The following is a 21,190-nucleotide window of genomic DNA, read 5'->3' as shown; positions in this document are numbered from 1 at the left end:
GAGAGGGTAGGGGTATGACCAGGGGTCAGCCTGGAGGGTGGCTTAGGTGGTTTGCCCACCCTTTTGGCGGTGTTATGTGCAGGGGGCATGCATGGAACCCTGCTTTTGCTCCCAATACCCTGGTTTTGCCCTTCAGGAGTGGCAGTTGGGTTTTTGGTCTTTTTGTATCATGTTGTTCATAATTTTCCCCAACTGCAGCATGCATGCAGTTATTTTTAGTCCCTGATAGTTTCTTTGGGGCTTCCCTGGTAGCTCAGTTGGTAAACAATCTGCCTGCAACACAGGCAACACAGTTCCGGTTCAATCCCTGAGTCAGGAAGATGCCCCTGGAGGAGGGAATGGCAACCCACTCCAGTATTCTGGAGAATTCTTTGTATTCTGTTGCTCCAGAAGCTAATTATCTCCATGCAAACACTGCGGCAAAGGGTCCCAGGTCCCAGGTCTGAGATGGGACAGGGGTCTGGAAAAGCTGCTGAGGCGACTGAGATGGAACTTAAAACACACTCGCACAGCCTAGCGTATAGCATAGGGCACTCTACTCTGGTGACCCAAACAGAAAGGAAATCTGCAGCGTGAGCACATGTACACGTGCAGCTGATTCGCTCTGCTGCACAGCAGACAGGAACAGAACACCGTGAAGCGCCAGTGAACACAAACACACAGCTCGCCCATGAGACTGGTGTGGGGACTAGGAGGATGGGTCACAGCGTATGGCACATAGCAGGTGCTCAAAACATGGGTGCTGACACTAGATGACTAAGCCATGGACAGCCAGCTTCCCTCTTAGCCCGCTTTACAGAGCAGAGCTGACGGTACTGCAATTGTCCAGTTACTTGCCGATTTGAGAGTAAATTCAGTGAGGGCGCAACCTCACCTGGCTGCCCACTTGTAGCATCCTAGCGCCCGGAACATAGGTGCTCCATATATATTTTTGAACAAACGACGAAAAAATGAATAATGAGTGAATAAATTACACCTTTGCCCGCCGTCTGTTAAGTCCCCTTGGTTCATTCATCAGCTATCCTGATTTGCCTGGGACTGACCACCTGGAGGAGGAAATGGCGCCCACTCCAGTATTCTTGCCTGGAGAATCCCACGGACAGAGGAGACTAGTGGGCTACAGTCCACAGGGCCGCAGAGTCAGACACGACTGAGCGACTTAGCAGGCACGAGGAGTTTATCCGAACCCAGGAGTGCTGAAACCTGTAAAGTCTCAGGCAAACTGCACTGTGTCTCACAGAAATTACTCAGAGACTGAGTGAGTGATATGACTGATAAATTTTACAGAAGAAAGAACTGCCGTGATGGAGAAGACTCTTGAGAGTCCCTTGGTCTGCAAGGAGATCTAACCAGTCCATCCTAAAGGAAATCAGTCCTGAATATTCATTGGAAGGACTGATGCTGAAGCTGAAACTCCAATACTTTGGCCACCTGATGCGAAGAACTGACATTTGAAAAGACCCTGATGCTGGGAAAGATTGAAGGCGGGAGGAGAAGGGGACGACAGACGATGAGATGGTTGTATGGCATCACCGACTCGATGGACATGAGTTTGAGTAAACTCCGGGAGTTGGTGATGGACAGGGAGGCCTGGCGTGCTGCAGTTCATGGGGTTGCAAAAAGTCGGATACGACAGAGTGACTGAACTGAACTGAACAGAAAAAAGGGGTTAAAACCGGGACAGGACTTGGATCGGGCCCCGCCCCCTCGCGCATTTAGCCCCTCCCCTCCCCCTGACCCACCCTCAAGCCCCGCCCCCTTCCTCTGGGAAGGTCACCTTCCACCCTGGGAAGCCGAGTGGGCCTGCGCCGGCCCCCGCACCTGCGCACGCTCGCGTTGGTTCCCCAGCCTTCCCTTCGCCTCTCGGGGACCGGAAGCCCCGCCCACTCGGCGGCGCCTGCGCTGCTAGTGGGGACTCGGTGGGCCCTGGCGTGGCGCCGCGGTGCTCGGCGGGACGCCGGCGGAGCGTGACCTCGGGCTCGAGGGGTGGGGCTCGACGTCAGGAGCCAAGATGGCGGCGGTGGTCGCTCTCTCCTTGAGGCGCCGGTTCCCGGCCGCAGCTCTCGGCGCGGCCCGCCTGCAGGTGAGCCGCGGCGCGGGGCGGGGGACGAGGGCTGGCGTGAAGGTCGCGGAGACGGCCTGCACGTGAGGGGGCGGTGGCGGAGGTTGAGGGGGCCCCGGGGCGGGCCCCGGGGAGGAGCGCGACCCGCTCCCGCCGCCCGGGGTCCTGATGCCGGTTTCTTTCTGCACCTTTCTGCCGCCTGTGAGGTGGTCAGAGCGAAGGGGGGTTTTTAGACATAGTGGGGGAAAAGGGTTAGGAAGGACACTTGGATTGGCCAAGGTCACATGGCGAGCGGGTGACGACTGACTGGTGGAAGCAGAGCGCGAATCCAGGCGTTCGGACGCCAGGTCCTTGTTCTGCCCGCTAGCCATCACTGTCTGTCTGGGAAAGGCAGACCCGCCGGGGCGTGAAGGGCAGGGCCTGGGAGGCAGCCCTGCAGGGCGCACGGTTGGGAACTCGGGCAAGAGGGAAGGCACAGAAGGGAGAAGCGGGGGGACCCACTTAGCTCCAAAAAAACCCGGGGACCCGAGCGCCCCAAAAAACACTGGTCTCCTGAGTGTCGTGTAGCGACCTCACAGTTTGGACTTGGATCGGATCCAGAGGTTGGCGCTGCTCTTATTTATAGCGTTCAGGGTGCGTTGGTAGTAGTTTTTCGCCACATCCATTGTATCGTCAGGAAAATGAGAACATGGAGAAGGGGAAGGGAAACTGCCATTGCAGTCTGTGTATATCAAAGACTAAGGTTTTACAAATCCCTTTCAAATCATTTTCCCCTGGGAAAAAATCCTGTGAGGTGGGTGAGCAGGAATTCTAACCTCCTTTTTAGAGATTTGAAAACTGCTGCTGCTGCTAAGTTGCTTCAGTCATTTCCGACTCTGTGCGACCCCATAGACAGCAGCCCACCAGGCTCCTCTGTCCCTGGGATTCTCCAGGCAAGAATACTGGAGTGGGTTGCCATTTCCTTCTCCCTTTGAAAACTGAGGCCCCCAGAAAGATTATTTTTCACTTGCTCGAAATATCACAGCCAAGAACCAGTTGATCTAGGACCTAAACTCACTGTTTTGAACATAATGTGTGAAAAACTCTTAGCACAGATCAAGACACATGATAGGTGTACAAAATATATTCATCTCTCTCCTCTTCTTGCACTCCTGTGAAAATACATCTAGTATTAAGTAATTTCTGTGGTTTTACAACACAGTGCCTATGGCCCATCTTCTAATGCTAATTCTTTCCAATATGCTGTCCGTGAACTGGACAAGTCATTTTATAGTCATTCTGAAAAACAGGGATGGGAGTGAGGCCTGCCTATCAGAGCCTCAAGCTGGTCCCCTCTGAGCATTAAATTGGTGATTGATAATGACCTTGTTTACCAGTTCCTTTTATAGTTGCTGAGCAAGCAATCAAATTGTGAGAGCCCCACCAATGAGAATGAGTTCTAAAGCTCAGGTCTCTCTTCCAAGAATGAATTCTAGAGAAGGCTGGTTTCATAGGTCAGTGTTGTAATTTCCGGGGAGGCCATCCTAGGGCCCTGAGGGCAGAGAAAACAGAAGATTCCACCCCCACTCTCACTATCTTCTAGGAATATGCATTCATACCTCAAAAGCCACCTGAAAAGTAATGAGCGTGGTGTATTACCTCGGGTGTGTTCAGATTCCTAGGAGTCTATAACATAGTAGGATTTCTCTTCTGAATTCTTTTTTTTTTTTTTTTAAATTTTATTTATTTGTTTATTTACTTCTAACTGCACTGGGTCTTGCTCGTTATGCACGGGCTTTCTCGAGTTAGGCAAGCGGGGGCCACTCTGCAGTCTCAGGGTGTGGTGACTTCTCTGGCTGTGGAGCACGGGTTCTGGGGCACTCGGGCTCAGTAGCTGCGGTGAACAGGCTTAGTTGCTCCACAGCATGTGGGATCTTCCCGAACCAGGGATCGAACCTGTGTCCCCTGCCTTGGCAGGCAGATTCTTAACCACTGGGCCACCAAGGAAGTCCCTCTTCTGAATTCTTTTATGCTTTAGTTTGCACCACTGAACCACAGTTCTGCCTCTTAAGTATTTAACTGTAATGTATTAATTGTTGCTTGTGATGTTGCTTCATTTTCTTGTCTAGACTGTGTATTCCTTGAGGGCAATTACCACCTACTTTCATTTGTGTATATCTTTGCTCCTAGCACTGGCAGCGTTAGGATATCTGTCTGCCAATCAGAACAATACAGGAACTGATATGGTTGCCAGTATTGAAAAGCTGAAGTTATTTTCTGAACAATTCTAGGAGCTTGGCCCTCCAGTTAATCATCTGAGGTAGATGTTAATATTCCCCGTCTTGTTACAAAAGAGGAACTAAAATCAGAAAGGTTATGTAATTTGCCAAAGAACATTCAACCCCCAAGTGGTAGAGCTTTGATTTGCACCAGTGCCACTCACACATCAGAAACAAGCCTGACCTTGTGTTCCCCTCAGGTGTGTACGGACCTCCCTGCCCTCCTCCTCTCCATTTCTCACCTTTCTGTCGCCCCTCCAGACCTGCCCCTTAAGGAAGCTTTCCTAGAGAACAGACCGGCTGCCTCCAGTATGGTGGAGAATCCACACTTATCCTCAGTTCCATTTCAGTCCAGTTGTTGAGGATCTCGCTTCTCCCCTTAAATTTAAACTGTGTGTTTCATCTTATCTAAGGTGCCCTACAAAGGTGCGCTTAGCCTTGAACATGCTTTAGTTTTGTAGATTGAGGTAGAAATGCTTTTGAAGGACCCGCCTCGCTCTTGGGTTTGGAGTATGAATTGCTAGGTAGGCTACCAAAAAAAAAAGACCTCAAATTTTTGCCCACCTCTTCATGTCTGCCCGTAAATGACCCTTTCTGCCTGTTACTGTGGGAAAATTGGCAACACTCCTCTGGCTACCCTTCACTCATGCTCTCGTCCCATCGCTTATTCACAGAGAGCTTTCCAGAAATTCTCCTCTTGCCCCCGCATGATCAGGTTTTCGTTCTTTATCAAATCAGCAGCAGCACACAAACATGGTACAATTTTTCTCATCTCAGAGAAAGCCATATCCAGCCACCACCCCAGTTCTCCACTCGTCTTTATAGAAAAATTTCCCAAGAGGTGTCTAAACTCACCAACCACAGTTCATCTCTCCACATCTTCTCAGGAACCTATTCCAGTCAGACTTTTCACCCTTAGCACTTCACGGAAGATAACTTGGGTCAGGGTCACCAATGACTTCGGCTTTGTTAACTCCAATGTCAGTTCTCATGGTACTTTGCTCCCTGAGGCATACTGTTAACTCCCTCCTCAAAACATGTTTTTGGCATGCCTGCCAGGCTCCAGGTGTTCCTCCTCACATGTTGGCAGTCCTTTTCTCTCTCTCCCTTGGCTGATTTCTTCTCATTGCCCCAAACTAAACACTGGAGTCTGTCCTTAGGCCTTGTCTTCATAGACACTCCTTTGGGCTTTAGATGCCTCCTAAATTTATGTCTCCAGCTGAGACGTCACCCCAGATCTTCAGACTCAGATGGCCACTCAACTATATTCTCAGAATTTCCACATGGATATTTAATAAACTTTGCTGGCGTGAAACCAAAATCCTGACACTCCCCCTGACACACACACACACCGGCCTTCTCCTCCCGTCTCAGTTGATGGTAGCGCCATCCTTCACATTGCTTCAGTTCAGTTGCTCAGTCATGTCTAACTCTTTGCCACCCCATGGACTGCAGCATGTCAGGTCTTCCTGTCCATCACCAATTCCCAGAGATACTCAGACTCATCTCCATTGAGTCAGTGATGCCATCCAACCATTTCATCCTCTGTTGTCCCCTTCTCCTCCTGCCTTCAATCTTTCCCAGCATCAGGGTCTTTTCAGATGAGTCAGTTCTTCGCATCAGGTGGCCAGAGTATTGGAGTTTCAGCTTCAGCATCAGTCCTTCCAATAACATTCAGGACTGATTTCCTTTAGGGTGGATTGGTTGAATCTCCTTGCAGTCCAAGGGACTCTTAAGAGTCTTCTCCAACACCGCAGATCAAAAGCATCAATTCTTCAGTGCTCAGCTTTCTTTATAGTCCAACTCTCACATCCATACATGACTACTGGAAAAACCATAGCTTTGAATAGACAGACCTTTGTTGGCAAAATAATGTCTCTGCTTTTTAATATGCTGTCTAGGTAGGACTTCCTTGTTGGCTCAGCCGGTGAAGCATCTGCCTAGTGTGGGAGACCCGGGTTCGATCCTGGGTTGGGAAGATCCCCTGGAGAAGGAAATGGCAACCCACTCCAATACTTTTGCCTGGAAAATCCCATGGGCGGAGAAACCTGGTAGGCTGCAGTCCATGGGGTCCCAAAGAGTCGGACATGACTGAGTGACTTCACTTTCACTTTTTCACTTTCAGGTTGGTCATAACTATTCTTCCAAGGAACAAGCGTCTTTTAATTTCATGGCTGCAGTCACCATCTGCAGTGATTTTGGAGCCCCAAAAAATAAAGTCTGTCACTGTTTTCACTATTTCCCCATCTGTTTGCCATGAAGTGATGGGACCAGATGCCATGATCTTAGTTTTCTAAACATTGAGTTTTAAGCCAACTTTTTCACTCTGTTTCACTTTTTTTTTTTTTTTTTTAAAATATGGAACGCTTCACGAATTTGCGTGTCATCCTTGCGCAGGGGCCATGCTAATCTTCTCTGTATCGTTCCAATTTTAGTATATGTGCTGCCGAAGCAAGCACTCTGTTTCACTTTTATCAAGAGGCTCTTTAGTTCTTCTTCACTTTCTGCCATAAGGGTGGTGTCATCTGCATATTTGAGGTTATTAATATTTCTCCCGGTAGTCTTGATTCCAGCTTGTGCTTCATCCAGTTCAGCATTTCTCATGATGTACTCTGCATATAAGTTAAATGAGCAGGGTGACAATATACAGCCTTGACGTACTCCTTTCCCAATTTGGAACTAGTCTGTTGTTCCATGTCCAGTTCTCACTGTTGCTTCTTGACCTCCAGATTTCTCAGGAGGCAGGTCAGGTGGTCTGGTATTCCCATCTCTTTCAGAATTGTCCACAGTTTGTTGTGATCCACACAGTCAGAGGCTTTGGCATAGTCAATACAGCAGAAGTAGATATTTTTCTGTAACTCTCTTGCTTTTTTTTCAATGATCCAGCGGATGTTGGGAATTTGATCTCTGGTTCCTCTGCCTTTTCTAAATCCAGCTTGAACATCTGGAAATTCATGGTCCTCGTATTGTTGAAGCCTGGCTTGGAGAATTTTGAGCATTACTTTGCTAGTGTGTGAGATGAGTGCAATTGTGTGGTAGTTTGAACATTCTTTGGCCTGGCCTTTTTTTGGGATTGGAATGAAAACTAACCTTTTCCAGTCCTGTGTCCACTGCTGAGTTTTCCAGATTTGCTGGCATATTGAGTGCAGCACTTTCACAGCATCATCTTTCAGGATTTGAAATAGCTCAACTGGAATTCCATCACCTCCACTAGCTTTGTTTGTAGTGATGCTTCCTAAGGCCCACTTGACTTCACATTCCAGGATGTCTGGCTCTAGGTGAGTGATCACACCATCGTGATTATCTGGGTCGTGAAGATCTTTTTTGTACAGTTCTTTTCTGTATTCTTGCCACCTCTTCTTAATATCTTCTGCTTCTGTTAGGTCCATACCATTTCTGTCCTTTATTGAACCCATCTTTGCATGAAATGTTACCTTGATATCTCTGATTTTCTTGAAGAGCTCTCTAATCTGTAACATTTTATTGTTTTCCTCTATTTCTCTGTATTGATCACTGAAGAAGGCTTTCTTATCTCTCCTTGCTATTCTTTGAAACTGCATTCAAATGGGTATGTCTTTCCTTTTCTCCTTTGCTTTTCGCGTCTCTTCTTTTCTCAGCTATTTATAAGGCCTCCTCAGACAGCCATTTTGCCTTTTTGCATTTCTTTTTCTTGGGGGTGATCTTGATCCCTGTCTCCTGTACAATGTCATGAACCTCTGTCCATAGTTCTTCAGACACTGTCTATCTAATCCCTTGAATCTGTTTGTCACTTCCATTGTATAAGCAAAAGGGATTTGATTTAGGTCATACCTGAATGGTCTAGTGGTTTTCCCCAGTTTCTTCAATTTAAGTCTGAATTTGGCAATAAGGAGTTCATGGTCTGCGCCATGATCAGCTCCCGGTCTTGTTTTTGCTGACCGTATAGAGCTTCTCCATCTTCGGATGTAAAGAATATAATCAAACTGATTTCGGTGTTGACCATCTGGTGATGTCCATGTGTAGAGTCTTCTCTTGTGTTGTTGGAAGAGGGTGTTTGCTGTAACCAATGCATTCTCTTGGCAAAACTCTGTTAGCCTTTAACCTGCTTTATTCTGTACTCCAAGGCCAAATTTGCCTATCTGGACCAACTGCAACCTGAAATCTTGATGATTGTATGAGTCAAAAAAAAACTTACACTGTTTGGGGAAAAGGAATTATCTTTTTGTGCTGTTCTGTTTTGGATTTGCATTTTCACCACTACATATAGCAGCTACAAGGTGAGCTTTGGGGTTAGATGACCTGTGTTTGAATCCTGTCTCTTTTGTTTTATGACCTTCTTCTTATTGTTTAAGAATAAAAAAGCTGTCCCGATAAAGATGTTGTGGAGATTAGAGATACTTCAGTACGATGTCAGGCACATGGTAGAGGGCTCAATGATGAAAGCTGTTATTTCCACTTTTACTTCCACTGCAAACACCTGCAGAACAAATGTTTAGATTTCTCTTCAGGGAGTGTGTTTAAATCACTTCTCCCACGATCCTGTGGACCAGCTCTTAGTGCCGTCCTCAGGATGAGCAAAGCGCCTCCGCTTTTAGAACCACAGCCTGCTCTGTTCATTTTGATGTCAGTGTCTTCTATCCTCATGCCTGTTAGCCCTCCCCCCTACTGTATCAAGTGTTGTATAAAATATGGTTTTAACTCAAAATTAAATTAGTTGTTTTGGAAAAAAATCAGTGACACTTTGGGGCACCCCAGAACTTAGGTTGGGGTTTACCACCTTCTGATACTCCGATATTCTATTGCAGTGCATACTTGTTTTGTTTTTGTCTTGCATCATCCTTACGATAAGAGAGTTTAATGGTTTCTAAGCAAACACAGTTTCTTTGGGATGATCTTCATGATCAAGTTTAGACCTTTGCCTCTTTTTAAAGTGGACAGGAAGCAAATATGTAAGTATTAGAGGTGTTAAAAGTGAGGGTCCGTTGCAGTAACCATGGTCATTTTTGACAGGCCTTTTGTGGGAGTTAAACTGAGCTTAATAGAGCCAGATACCTATGCCCATTGACAGTACTATCATATCAGGTCTTAAAACCAGGGAGTTGTAGCTGACAACTGCAAAGTCCCAGGTTCTTTTTAAATTCCCAGTTTAGCTAATGTTTGGGTTAAAAATTTGCAGAAGTTAATTTTACAGAGGTATTTTGCCCTCTCCCCCTACTACCTGGCTCAGGCACAGCAGCCCCTACTTTGGAACACCGTTTATTGAAAGTTAAACCTTCTGCTACCATTTATCCTCGTTGTTCAGTCGCCCAGTCATGTCTGACTCTTCGAGACCCCGTGGACTGCAGCACAGCAGGCCTCGCGTCCCTCACCAACTCCCGGAGTTTGCCCAGGTTCATGTCCAGTGCACTGGTGAAGCCATGTAACCATCTCATCCAGTGTTTCCCCCTTCTCCTTCTGCCCTCAATCTTTTCCAGCATCAGGGTCTTTTCTCATGAGTTGGCTATTTGCATCAGGTGACCAAAATATTGGAGCTTCAGTTTCAATATCAGTCCTTCCGATGAGTATTCAGGGTTGATTTCCTTTAGGATGGGCTGGTTGGATCTCCTTGCTGTCCAAAGGACTGTTGTGAGTCTTCTCCAACACCACAGTTCAAAGGTATCAATTCTTGGGCACTCTGCCTCTTTATGGTCCACCTCTCACAACTCTATGTGACCGCTGGGAAGACTGTAGCCTGGACTGTATGCACCTTTGTTGGCAAGGTGATGTCTTTGCTTTTCATCACACTGTCTAGGTTTGTCGTAGCTTTCCTGCCAAGAAGTAATCATCTTCTGATTCCATGACTGCTACAGTCACCACACAGTGATTTTAGCGCCCAAGGAAAAGAAGTCTGTCCACATTTTCCCCCTTGATTTGCCAGGAAATGATGGGACCAGATGCCATGATCTTAGTTTTTTAAATGTTGAGTTTTAAGCTGGCTTTTCACTCTCCTTCTTCACCCTCAACAAGAGGTTCTTTAACTCCTCTTCACTTTCTGCCATTAGAGTGGTATCATCTGTATATCTGAGTTTATTGATGTTTTTCCTGCCAACATTGATACCAGCTTATAACGCATCCAGCCCGGCATTTCTCATGTGCTCAGCATATAAGTTAAATAAACAGGGTGATAACAGACAGCCTTTTCACACTCCTTTCTCAGTCCTGAACCAGTCCTTTGTTCCATGTCCGGTTCTAACTGTTGCTTCTCGACCTGCATACAGGTTTCTCAGGAGGCAGGTAAGGTGGTCTGGTATTCCCATCTCTTTAACAGTTTTCCACAGTTTGTTATGACCGACACAGTCTAAGGCTTTAACATAGTCGACTAAACCAAGATAGATATTTTTCTGGAATTCCCTTGCTTTCTCTGTGATCCAGTGAATGTTGGCAAATTGATCTCTGGTTCCTCTGCCTTTTCTAAACCCACCAGTTACACTCCTGTACATTTACCCCTGAGAAATGGAGGCTTATGTTCACATAGAAATTTGTCCACAACTGTTCATTACAGCTTTATTCATAATAGCCTCAAGTGTGGAAACAGTCTTCCAATGGTTGAACGGCTTAACTGTGGTGCGTCAGACCGTGGAACACTGCTGGGTAATAAAAAGAAATTTGTTGAGGCATGTAACTTGGCTGAATCTCCAGAGAGTTACGCTGAATGAAACCCCCCCTCAAGTTACATAAGAGATGATTACATTATATAACTTTTTTTAAATGACAGGATTATAGAAATGTAACAGATTAGTAATTGCTAGGGGTGAAGGAGTGGGGATGGGAGGCCTGAGGGGTCTGACTGTAACTGTAAAAACGCAGATCTTTGTGACGATGGAAGTAATGTTCTGTACTCTGTGTAATGTGTCCGACTCTGCGACCCCATGGACGATACAGTCCATGGAATTCTCCAGGCCAGAATCCTGGAGTGGGCAGCCTTTCCCTTCTCCAGGGGATCTTCCCAACCCAGGGATTGAACCCAGGTCTCCCGCATTGCAGGCGGACTCTCTGCCAGCTGAGCCACCAAGGAAGCCACACCTTGACTATCTCGGGGTGAATATTCTGGTTATACTGTTGTGCTGCAGTTTTGTACATTGTTATCACTGAGGGAAACCCAGTAAAGGACAGGTGGGACCTCAGTATTGTTTCTTATAAATGCATGGGATTCTATAGTTATTTCCAAATGAAAGGTGTTAACTTAAAAAAAAAGAGCAGCAGTCTATGAGTATATGTGGCAACATGAATGAATCTCAGAAGCATTTTGTGGAGCAAGAGAAGCTAGGCTCACAATGGTATTTATATGGAGTTCTGACAGAGGCGGATCTGCAGTGATAGAAAGCCAGGCCGTTGCTGGGGGTAGGGGATGGGCGCTGACTGCAGAGACACACTAGAGAACTTCCTTAATGGAAATGTTCTGTTGTGATTGTGGTAGTGGTTACACAATTTTACCAAAACTCATCAAACCATACACTTAAAATTGGTGAATTTATTATAATGAATATACCTCATTAAATCTCACAAAAAAGTAAAGAAGTGAAGTGAAGTCGCTCAGTCGTGTCTGACTCTCTGCAACCCCATGGACTGTAGCCTACCAGGTTCCTCCGTCCAGGGGATTTTTCCAGGCAAGGATACTGGAGTGGGCTGCCGTTTCCTTCTCCAGGGGATCTTCCCGACCCAGAGATCAAACCCAGGTCTCCCACATTGTAGCCAGATGCTTTACTGTCTGAGCCACCAGGGAAATCCCCAAAAAAGGGATGGGGGGGTGTTAAGCAAGCAAAAGCTTGCTGGAGCTAATACCTTCAGCCGGGAATTCTTGGCAGTCTAGTGGTTAGGACACCCCTTTTCACTGCCGAGGGCAGAGGTTCTGGGCAAGCTGTCAGGACGCGGCCAAAAAATGTCTTCAAGAATCATGTTCACCTCCTATTAATCACCACAAGGTGGCGTTAGCCAAGCACTCCTGACATTTCACAAAATGGAGTCCCTAGTTGGAAAGTGTTCATTTGCAGAAATGACTTTCCTTTTTTTAATGATCTTCATCAGCTTGGTGATTTGATAAAATACAGTTTTCATCCTCACCTTCACTTTGATTTTCTTCATACATTTTCTTCCCGTACTGAGGGCTGATATCTTCAGCTTTATTTAATTTGGGGTGGTTTTTGCCAGCCAGTAGTAAACTCCAGTGCATTTCTTGTAATTACTGAGTTAACTTTAAGAGTTTTTGCTTTCTTTAGCAGTTTATAAGAGAATTAGCTAGCCTGGAATATAGTTTGAATTTTGCAAAGTACTCTTTGGACTGGCAAGATCCTTCCCCCCTCCTCACAGCCACAGTAGAAGCTCAGCAGGACTTGGTGTGGTCTCTGCCTTGTTTTTTCTGCCTAAATGCAAAAGGGCTTCAAGGACTAGGGGCTGGGGGTGGCTTGGCATTCATTATACGGGAATGCCACAAACAGGGGTATTTTCATTTCTTAATGGCTTGCTGTAGGTTGCACTATTCAGCCTTTTAAGGTACATTTAAAATAAACCACATTTCTGCATTATTCTAATGCTCAGTTTTTGCTCTTTTCTTCAATCTTTCCTATCCGTGGATTGAATTGCTATATGCAGAGGCCTGGACCAGGTATGCTGGGAGACGTAAAATATATGTAAAGTATAGGTTCCAGACTGTTGTATGTTCTGTATCAACTTGACTCCACCCAGATATTGGGTCAAATGTTTTTCTGGGTGTTTCAGTGAGTGTTTTTGAATGAGTTTAACATTTTAATTGATAGATTGACAGAGGAAGACAATGATTATATGATATAATTTATACATGGAACCTTAAAAATACAACAAAATATTGAACAAAACAAAAAAGGAAGCAGATTTACAGATACAGAGAACAAACATGGTCACCCGTGGGGCAGGGGAGGGGGCAGTTGCGGGGGTGGGTGGGTACAGTCTGCTGGGTGTGAGATGGGCTCAGGGAGGTACTGGACAACGCGAGGACTGTAGCCAGTCTTTTGTAATAACCGTAAATGGAAAGTAAGCCTTAAAGTTGTATCAGAATATTTGAGGGAATTCTCTGGTGGTCCGGGGGTTAAGACTTAAGGCTTTCACTGCCGAAGACTCGGGTTCAGCCCTTAACTGAAGATCCCACAAGCTGCACAGTGTGGCCAGAAAATATAATATTTTTTTAAATTTAAATAGTTTTTAATTATGTTTAAAAAAATATGATAGACGGAGTAAAGCATATTGCCCTTTCTAACATGGATGAGCCCTAGAACAAAAAACTGGCCCTCCTTCAAATTAGAGGAAGTCCCTCTTCCAGGCTGGGATATTGATTTTTCTTGCCTTTGGACTTGAAGTAACCACTCTTCCTGGGTCTTGAGCGTGCTGACCTTTGAACTGTGGCTGCACCGTTGGCTCTCCAGCTTGCCAGTTGAGGGTCTTGGGACTTGTTATCCCCATAATCACATGAGCCAATTCCCCATAATCACGTGAACCGATTCTTTATACTAAATCTCTTCTTACACGTGTGTGTATGTAGGTACACACCATTGGTTCTGTTTCTCTGGAGAACCCTGACTAATACACTTGAGCTTAAGGAGTTAGGATGTAAAAAGAAAACAAGAGAAATAAAAGAAGAGACCTGAGACGATTCCCAAATAAACAGAATAGTGTCTGGGAACATGGGCTCTGGAGCCAGACCTGGGTTCCAGTCCTTGCTCCACTCACCAGCTCTTGATCATGGGCCCATCACTTGATCTCTGAACCTCATTTGTCTCATCTTTAAAAATGAAGATTCAGTGGAGTCATTAATATAAAGAAAGCATTTACTACAGTGCCTGGCAATAATAAATAGTGACTTTTAAGATGAGTATAAATTTAAATAGGAAACTTTTTGAGCAAAGCACCCTTTTGCAAATGCGTTTTTGTGGGGAGGCTGTTTTGCTGGAAGGAGGGCGGGAGGCCGGGCCCCCTCACCCTTGTCTCCCAGCCCCTGGTGGCGTTCCAGGGCCCCATGGCTTGCGTGAGACCGACCATCACAGGATGTAACAGCCCAGGAGCTGTGACAGACCCTGCAGAGTGCAGGTCTCTGCCGCTTGTTAGTTCCCAGATTTTATCTCGTTTTCAGACCCAGTGTGCTTTATTGTGTTTCCCATACTGCTGTCCTGCTGTGGGTGGGTTGTTTGTGTTCCCCCAGAATTCATACATAGAAGCCCTAATCCCCAGTGTGATGGTACTTGAACTTGGGGCCTTTGAGAGGGAATTAGGGTTAGATTAGGTCATGAGGGCAGGACCTGTGTGATGGGGTTACTGCCTTTATAGAGAGAAGGAGAGGCCTGAGCTCTCTTTGCAGCATGTGAAGATAGAGCAGGATGCAGCTGTCTGTCCTCACTTAGACACCAGATCTGCTGACAGCTGGACCTTGGACTTCTAGCCTCCAGAACCATGAGTAGTAAATGTTTGTTGTGTTAGCCACTAGTCTTTGGTGTTTTTTTAACAGTGGCTCAGACTAAAATGCCCAATCTAATTTTGACCAGCATCTCATTTCAACCACCACAGTCGCTGTCTAACTGGTTTCCCTAGATGTCATCTGATGAGTCTTCCTTTGTAAGCCAGTGGTGGTCTTCTCAAAAATAAAATGATTATGTCATCCACCTGATAAAATTTTGTTAGCTTCTCATTGCTCTTAAGATAAGATCAAAACTTAGAAGTCTTTCTTGACTTCCTGGAGTCTGCCCCATCCCATCCCTCCTCTGGTCACCCTGCTGCACAATGGACGTCTCGGTCCTCACAGGGATCTGTGCTCTCCCACCCAGGCCTCTATACATTTTCCTTCAGCTTATAATGCCCCTTCTCCTTGCCCTTCTCCCCTAGTCATCAAGCCTCAGCTTAAGTATCCTTTATGGAGACCTCTCTGACCACTTAGACTAGTGTAAATCTCTGCTGCATCTTCCCTTGCTGTATTTTATTATGAGTATTTCATTTCTCTTCTGGCTCAGTGCACACTGGTTTCTGTGAGGGCAAAGGCTGTGTGTGTTTATTAAGCGCCGTTCCACCAGCCCCAGCGCCATCGCTGCCATATTATAGCTTAGTGCCGTGGTGGGATCTTGGATGGCTGTGTTTCCCAGGAAGACTATATCAGTAATGCACAAGTTTCTATCCAGCCTTGCAGTTTATAGTGCCAACTAAGTAGAATGATTTATCTTGCATTTTTAATGATTCCTTTTTTTTCCCCTTCTTGTGAACTTTTTAAATTTCAGGCCTGCCGTGGGGCCCAGACAGCTGCAGCCGCAGCACCACGAATCAAGAAATTTGCCATCTATCGATGGGACCCAGACAAGACTGGAGACAAACCTCACATGCAGACTTATGAGATTGATTTGAATAAGTGAGTATCTCTGTGAAAGCTAGGTATTTGATAAATGAAGGTGAGCTCTTGATGTGATTCAGGGACACATTTTTCCCATCCTTGGAAGGTTTTAAAACTGAGAGTATCCAGTTTTTAAAACAAGAATGACGTCAATACCTGATTGAAAAAGATAATACCAGGAGAGAGGCTCAAGAGGAAGGGGACATATATATACCTATGGCTAATCCATGTTGATGTAGGGCAGAAACCAACACAATATTGTAACATTCTCCTTCAATCAAAATTAAATTAAAAAAAATAATAATCTGGGATTTTAGATTAAAAAACAATAATACCAAGAACAGCTTTTATGAAATTCTTTTCCTTCTTCCAAATCAAAGTGTAACAGTTTCTAGGAATACTTCCATCTCAAAGTATAACAGTAGTGATGGTTTTATGCATAGATCTGAAATCATTAACACATTAACAGTTTAAAAATACTCAGTGTTTTTATGTTAACTTATGAATACGGATGTATGTTTATAAGCACCATAAACTTGTCCTGAATGGTGATGGACCAAGATACGGATGTAGTTAAAATATTAAAAGTGATCCATTCCTATTTATTAGCTTTCTCTTTCTGTAGTGATAATTGCCACAGATTTAGTGGCTTAAAACAACATAGATTTATTCTCTTAGATTTCTATAGATTAGAAGTTTGATAAAGGTTTCTTGATTAAAATCAGGGTGTCAGCAGGCTGTGTTCCTTCTGGAGACTAGAGAATCTTTTCTGTTCCTTCAAGCTGTTGGCAGAAGTCAGCTGAGGGCCATTCCCAGGGTTTAGAGACCAGCTCAGTCTTGGCTCACAGTCCACGTCTTCAGAGCAGCAGCAGCAGCGGCAGGTCACGTCCCTTTCGTTACGTCTCTGAACCACTCCGTCATCTTTAACGGTGCTCACAGAGAGCCAAGGAGGGAAGAGTCTAGTGAGCTGGGCTCTAGCTTCCCGCTACCGCCTACCTCTGCCTCTCCAGTAACACCAGCACTGTTCTATTTATAAGTGAGTATTTCCTTTGAACAAAAGCTTCCATGGCACCAAAAAAAATGTTTGAAGACTACCAATATTCTAAATGCTTTTTTTAAATTCTGTCAACCCATAAACTCTTTTAATAGAGTTAACTGATATATGATCTTCTCAGACACAATTATCAAATATTTAGCAACTGAAAATTATTAATAGAATCCAAATAAAGGAAAATTGTATAGATCACACTTTCTGACCATAATACAATAAAACTAAAATTTCATATTAACAGCAAAAAACCATAATTACTTGGAAACTAAAAAGCACTCTTAAATAACTATTTGATTAAGGAATAATAAAAATATTATCAGATACTTAAAAAATAAAAACTTTGCAAATTAAAACTACAGAATGTGATTAAAACTGGAAGAGTTAAATTTATAACATTTTTAATGACAAAAAAAAATTTTTTTCTTTTAATTTCTTTTGATCAATTGCATTTAGTTCCGATAATGGCAGAATAGCTTTCGTTAGAGTGAAAGTGTTAGTTGCTCAATCGTGTCCAATTCTTTGCAACTGCATAGACTGTAACCCACCAGGCTCCTCCATCCATGGGATTTTTCAGGCAAGAATACTGGAGTGGGTTGCCATTTCCTTCTCCAGTGGATCTTCCTGACCCAAGGATCGAACCCAGATCTCCTGCATTGCAGGCAGACTCTTTACCATCTGAGCCACCAGGGAAGCCCTAACCCTTCCTCTGGTTTATAAAATAAATATAAGAAGCAATGGGGCTTCTCTGGGGGTCTAGTGGTTAAGAATCTGCCTGCCAACACGGGGGACACAGGTTTGATTCCTGGTTCGGGAGTAGCCTGCATGCTGCAAGTACTGGTCCCATGTGCCTGAGTCTGTGCCCCACAGCAGGGGACCCTGAGCGAGGAGCCCGTGCACTGCGGCCAGGACCCAGCACAAGCAAGATACGTAAATCTTAAAAAAGCAGCAGCAGCGACCAAAGGCGCAGGAGAGCAACCAAAGCAGGCAGACGCTGAGACAGAGTTGACAGTTGGAAGTATAGAATGTTACTTGGAAAAATCAACTCTTTTTGCATGTTCTTTAACTGAGGGCAAGCCCCCACTGATGTGGGAGTGCAAGGGCTAAAACGCAATTAAAAAACCAGTCTTACTGTGGTCACTAGCTTCCATAACCAGAATATACATTTGGAAGCTACCACAGCAACCAGAAAATGAGGAGGAAATCCTGAAAAAAGGTACAGAGGGGGAGTCCCAAATTCTGTTCATGAACTGCCCAGATCTTGAGTTCAGTCATTCTAATTGTTGCTTTAACAACAACAAAAAAATCATCACTATTCTGAGAAGCACAATACAGTCCAGGGTTACTGCATCGTGTTATTTACATGGTCCAACATACAACCCAGAATTACTAATACACAGGATTACTCATACACAGAAGCAGTGCAACTTGGTACATGCTCAAGTGAAAAGACACTCAACAGAGACCAGCCTTGAACCAACCCACTTGTGGGAACTAGCAGAAAGGATTTTAAGCAATTGTGTTCTTAGATAAAGGAAGATATACTCATAGTTGGGTAGGAAATCTCAGCAGAGAGTTAGAAACTTAAAGAACCAATGGAAAACCTGGAACTGAAAAGTACAATATCTGAAGTAGAAAATTCACTGGATGGGCTTAGTTTAAGAGCAGGTTGAAACTGACAGTAGGAAACTTTGGTGAATCTGAAAGTAAATTACTAGAAATTAAAAAAAGAAAATTACTAGAAATTGTCTGTTCTTAAGACAAAAAGGAAAAAAGAGATTTTTTAAAAAGCATTTCATTGATCCATGGAACAGTATCAGAAGCTCTTACACGTGTAATTGGAGTCCCAGAAGAAGTGCAATGGAAGAATAAGCAAAAAATATATTTGAAGAGGTAATGGGCAAGAATTACTCAAACTGTGAAAAGCATAATTTACATACTCAAGAATCTTAACGAATTCCAAGCAGGGTAGTACATAGAAAACCACCAGGCACATCATGGTCAAATTACTGAAGATAAAAATACAGAGGAAATCTTGAAAGCCGTGAGAAAAAAACACACATTGCATGCGGAGATGTGAATGATTGTTTACTACTCATCAGAAATTACAGAAGCTGAAACACAATGGAATGAGTTCTCTAAATTACTAAAAGGAAAGCTCTGTGAACTGGAATTCTATATTCAGCACAAAGATCCTTCAAGATGAAGATGAAATTAAGACATTTTCAGATAACAAAAAGTGTCAGAAGTAATAGCCAGAGACCTGTGCCACATGAAAGAGGAAGTTTTTCAAGCTGAAGAAAAATACCTTGTGGAATCTCAGTTCTTAGGAAAATAATAAAAAGCACCAGATAGGATAAATATAAAACCTTTTCCTCTTAACTGTTAAAGTGGATGATGACCTTAAAACAATCTGTAAGGTATTACATACAGTATGACTCTCACAGATGCAGTGCGTGTGGTGACTATCTCCTGTGTTTGTGGCGGCGCTGGGTCTTCTGTAGTCGCAGCGGGCGGTGGGCGCTCTTGGTCTTGTGCGTGGGCTGCTCATTCCAGTGGCTTCTCCTGCTGCAGAGCGCGGGCTCTGGGCGCACAGGCTGCAGCAGCTGTGGCTCCCGGGCCCTGTGGAGCTCAGGCTCTGGGGTCGTGGCGCTCAGGCTTAGTTGTTCCACAGCAGGTGGGATCTTCCCAGACCAAGAACTGAACCCACGTCCCCTGCACTGGCCCGCAGATTCTTAGTGCTGAACTACCAGGGAAGTCCTGATAACTGTATCCATCATAAGAGCTGAGAGCAAGTTCACCTATAAAGTTGGAAGGTGGTTACCTGAAGTGATACAGTATTAACTCTCAATCCATTGAGAAGTTAAGGACATATAATTCTAGAGTAACTGACTGGTTCAAAACTAGGAAAGGAGTGTGACAAGGCTGTGTATTGTCACTCTGTTTATTTAACTTATATACAGAGTACATCATGCAGAATGCCAGGCTGGGTGAATCACAAGTTGGAATCAGGATTGCCAGGAGAAATATCAACAACCTCAGATATGCAGATGATACCACTCTAATGGCAGAAAGCAAAGAAGAACTAAAGGGCCTCTTGATTTTTTTTTTTTTTACCCCTCTTGATGAGGGGTAAAAAAGGAGGGTGAAGTAAAAGAGTAGAGTGGTAAAGCTGGCTTAAAACTCCTCATTCAAAAAACTAAGATCACAGCATCCGGTCCTGTCACTTCAAATGGAAGGGGGGAAAGTGGATGCAGTGACAGATTTTAATTTTCTTGGGCTCCAGAATCAATTCAGACAGTGACTGCAGCCATAAAATTAAAGACAGCATATTAAAAAGCAGACTTTGCCGACAAAGGTCTGTATAGTCAAAGCTATGGCTTCCCAGATGGCGCTAATGGTAAAGAAACTGCCTGCCAAAAAAAAAAAAAAAGAACCTGCCTGCCATTGCAGGAGACCCAAGATACCTGGGTTCGATCCCTGGGTCAGTAAGATCCTCTGGAGGAGGGCATGGCAACCCACTCCAGTATTCTTCCTTGGAGAATCCCCTGGATAGAGGAGCCTGGTGGGCTATGGTCCATAGGATCGTAAAGAGCCGAACATGACTGAAGCAGCTTGGCACACACATGGTTTTTCCAGTAGTCATGGAGATGTGAGAGTTGGACCATGCACGAAGAACGCTGAATGCCAAAGAATTCATGCTCTCGAATTGTGGTGCTGGAGAAGACTATTCAGAGTCCTTTGCATGGCAAGGAGATCAAACCTGTCAGTTCTAAAGGAAATCAACCCTGATTATTCATTGGAAAGACTGATGCTGAAGCTTTAATACTTTGGCCACGTGATGCAAAGAGCCAGCTCATTGGAAAAGACCCTGATGCTGGGAAAGGTTGAAGGCAAAAAGAGAAGGGGGCTGCAGAGGATGAGATGGTTGGATAGCATCACTCAATGGACATGAATTAGAGTAAATTCCCGGAGATAGTGGAGGACAGGTAAGCGTGGTATATTGCAGTCCATGGGGTTGCAAAGAGCCGAACACAGCTTAGTAACTGAACACACACACAACTGTTTTTAATGCCAAGAGACATAGGTAAAATGGAATTGGAATATATAAATTAAATATTTTAAAATAGAATTTTTAAAATACTAATGTAAAAATACTACTTAAAGGAAGGCAGAAAAGAGGGCTTCCCAGGTGGCACCAGTAGTAAAGAACCCACCTGCCGATACAGGAGACACAAGAGACGCTGGTTCAGTCTCTGGGTCGTAAGATCACCTGGAGGAGAGCATGGCATGCCACTTGAGTATTCTTTTTCTTTTTTTTGTTGTTTTTTTTGTTGTTTTTTCACTCCAATATTCTTGCCTGGAGAAGCTCATGGACAGAGGGGCCTGGGGGGCTACAGTGCAGCCTGTCGCAAGAGCCGGACATGACTGGAGCGACTCTGCATGCATGCACACTCTTAGAA

At 44.6% G+C, this 21,190-nt stretch overlaps 1 protein-coding gene and 1 non-coding gene across 2 annotated transcripts in view; one reads left to right on the top strand and one right to left on the bottom strand.

Moving 5' to 3' along the window:
* The first annotated feature begins 1,813 nt into the window (after nt 1–1,813).
* The window catches only part of SDHB (succinate dehydrogenase complex iron sulfur subunit B), a 30,901-nt gene continuing 11,524 nt past the window's right edge, over nt 1,814–21,190 (top strand). The window contains exons 1-2 of the mRNA XM_043908937.1: nt 1,814–2,083; nt 15,570–15,697. Coding sequence (XP_043764872.1) covers nt 2,012–2,083; nt 15,570–15,697 — 200 coding nt within the window. The 5' untranslated portion in view covers nt 1,814–2,011. The remainder of the gene's footprint in view (nt 2,084–15,569; nt 15,698–21,190) is intronic.
* LOC122699038 lies at nt 6,673–6,779 on the bottom strand. The gene has a single exon (XR_006342525.1). It is a non-coding gene; the product is annotated as a U6 spliceosomal RNA (small nuclear RNA).

This window comes from Cervus elaphus, chromosome 8 (assembly GCF_910594005.1).
Source record: "Cervus elaphus chromosome 8, mCerEla1.1, whole genome shotgun sequence".
Lineage (NCBI taxonomy): Eukaryota > Metazoa > Chordata > Mammalia > Artiodactyla > Cervidae > Cervus > Cervus elaphus.
This window is presented reverse-complemented; position numbering and strand designations above follow the sequence as displayed.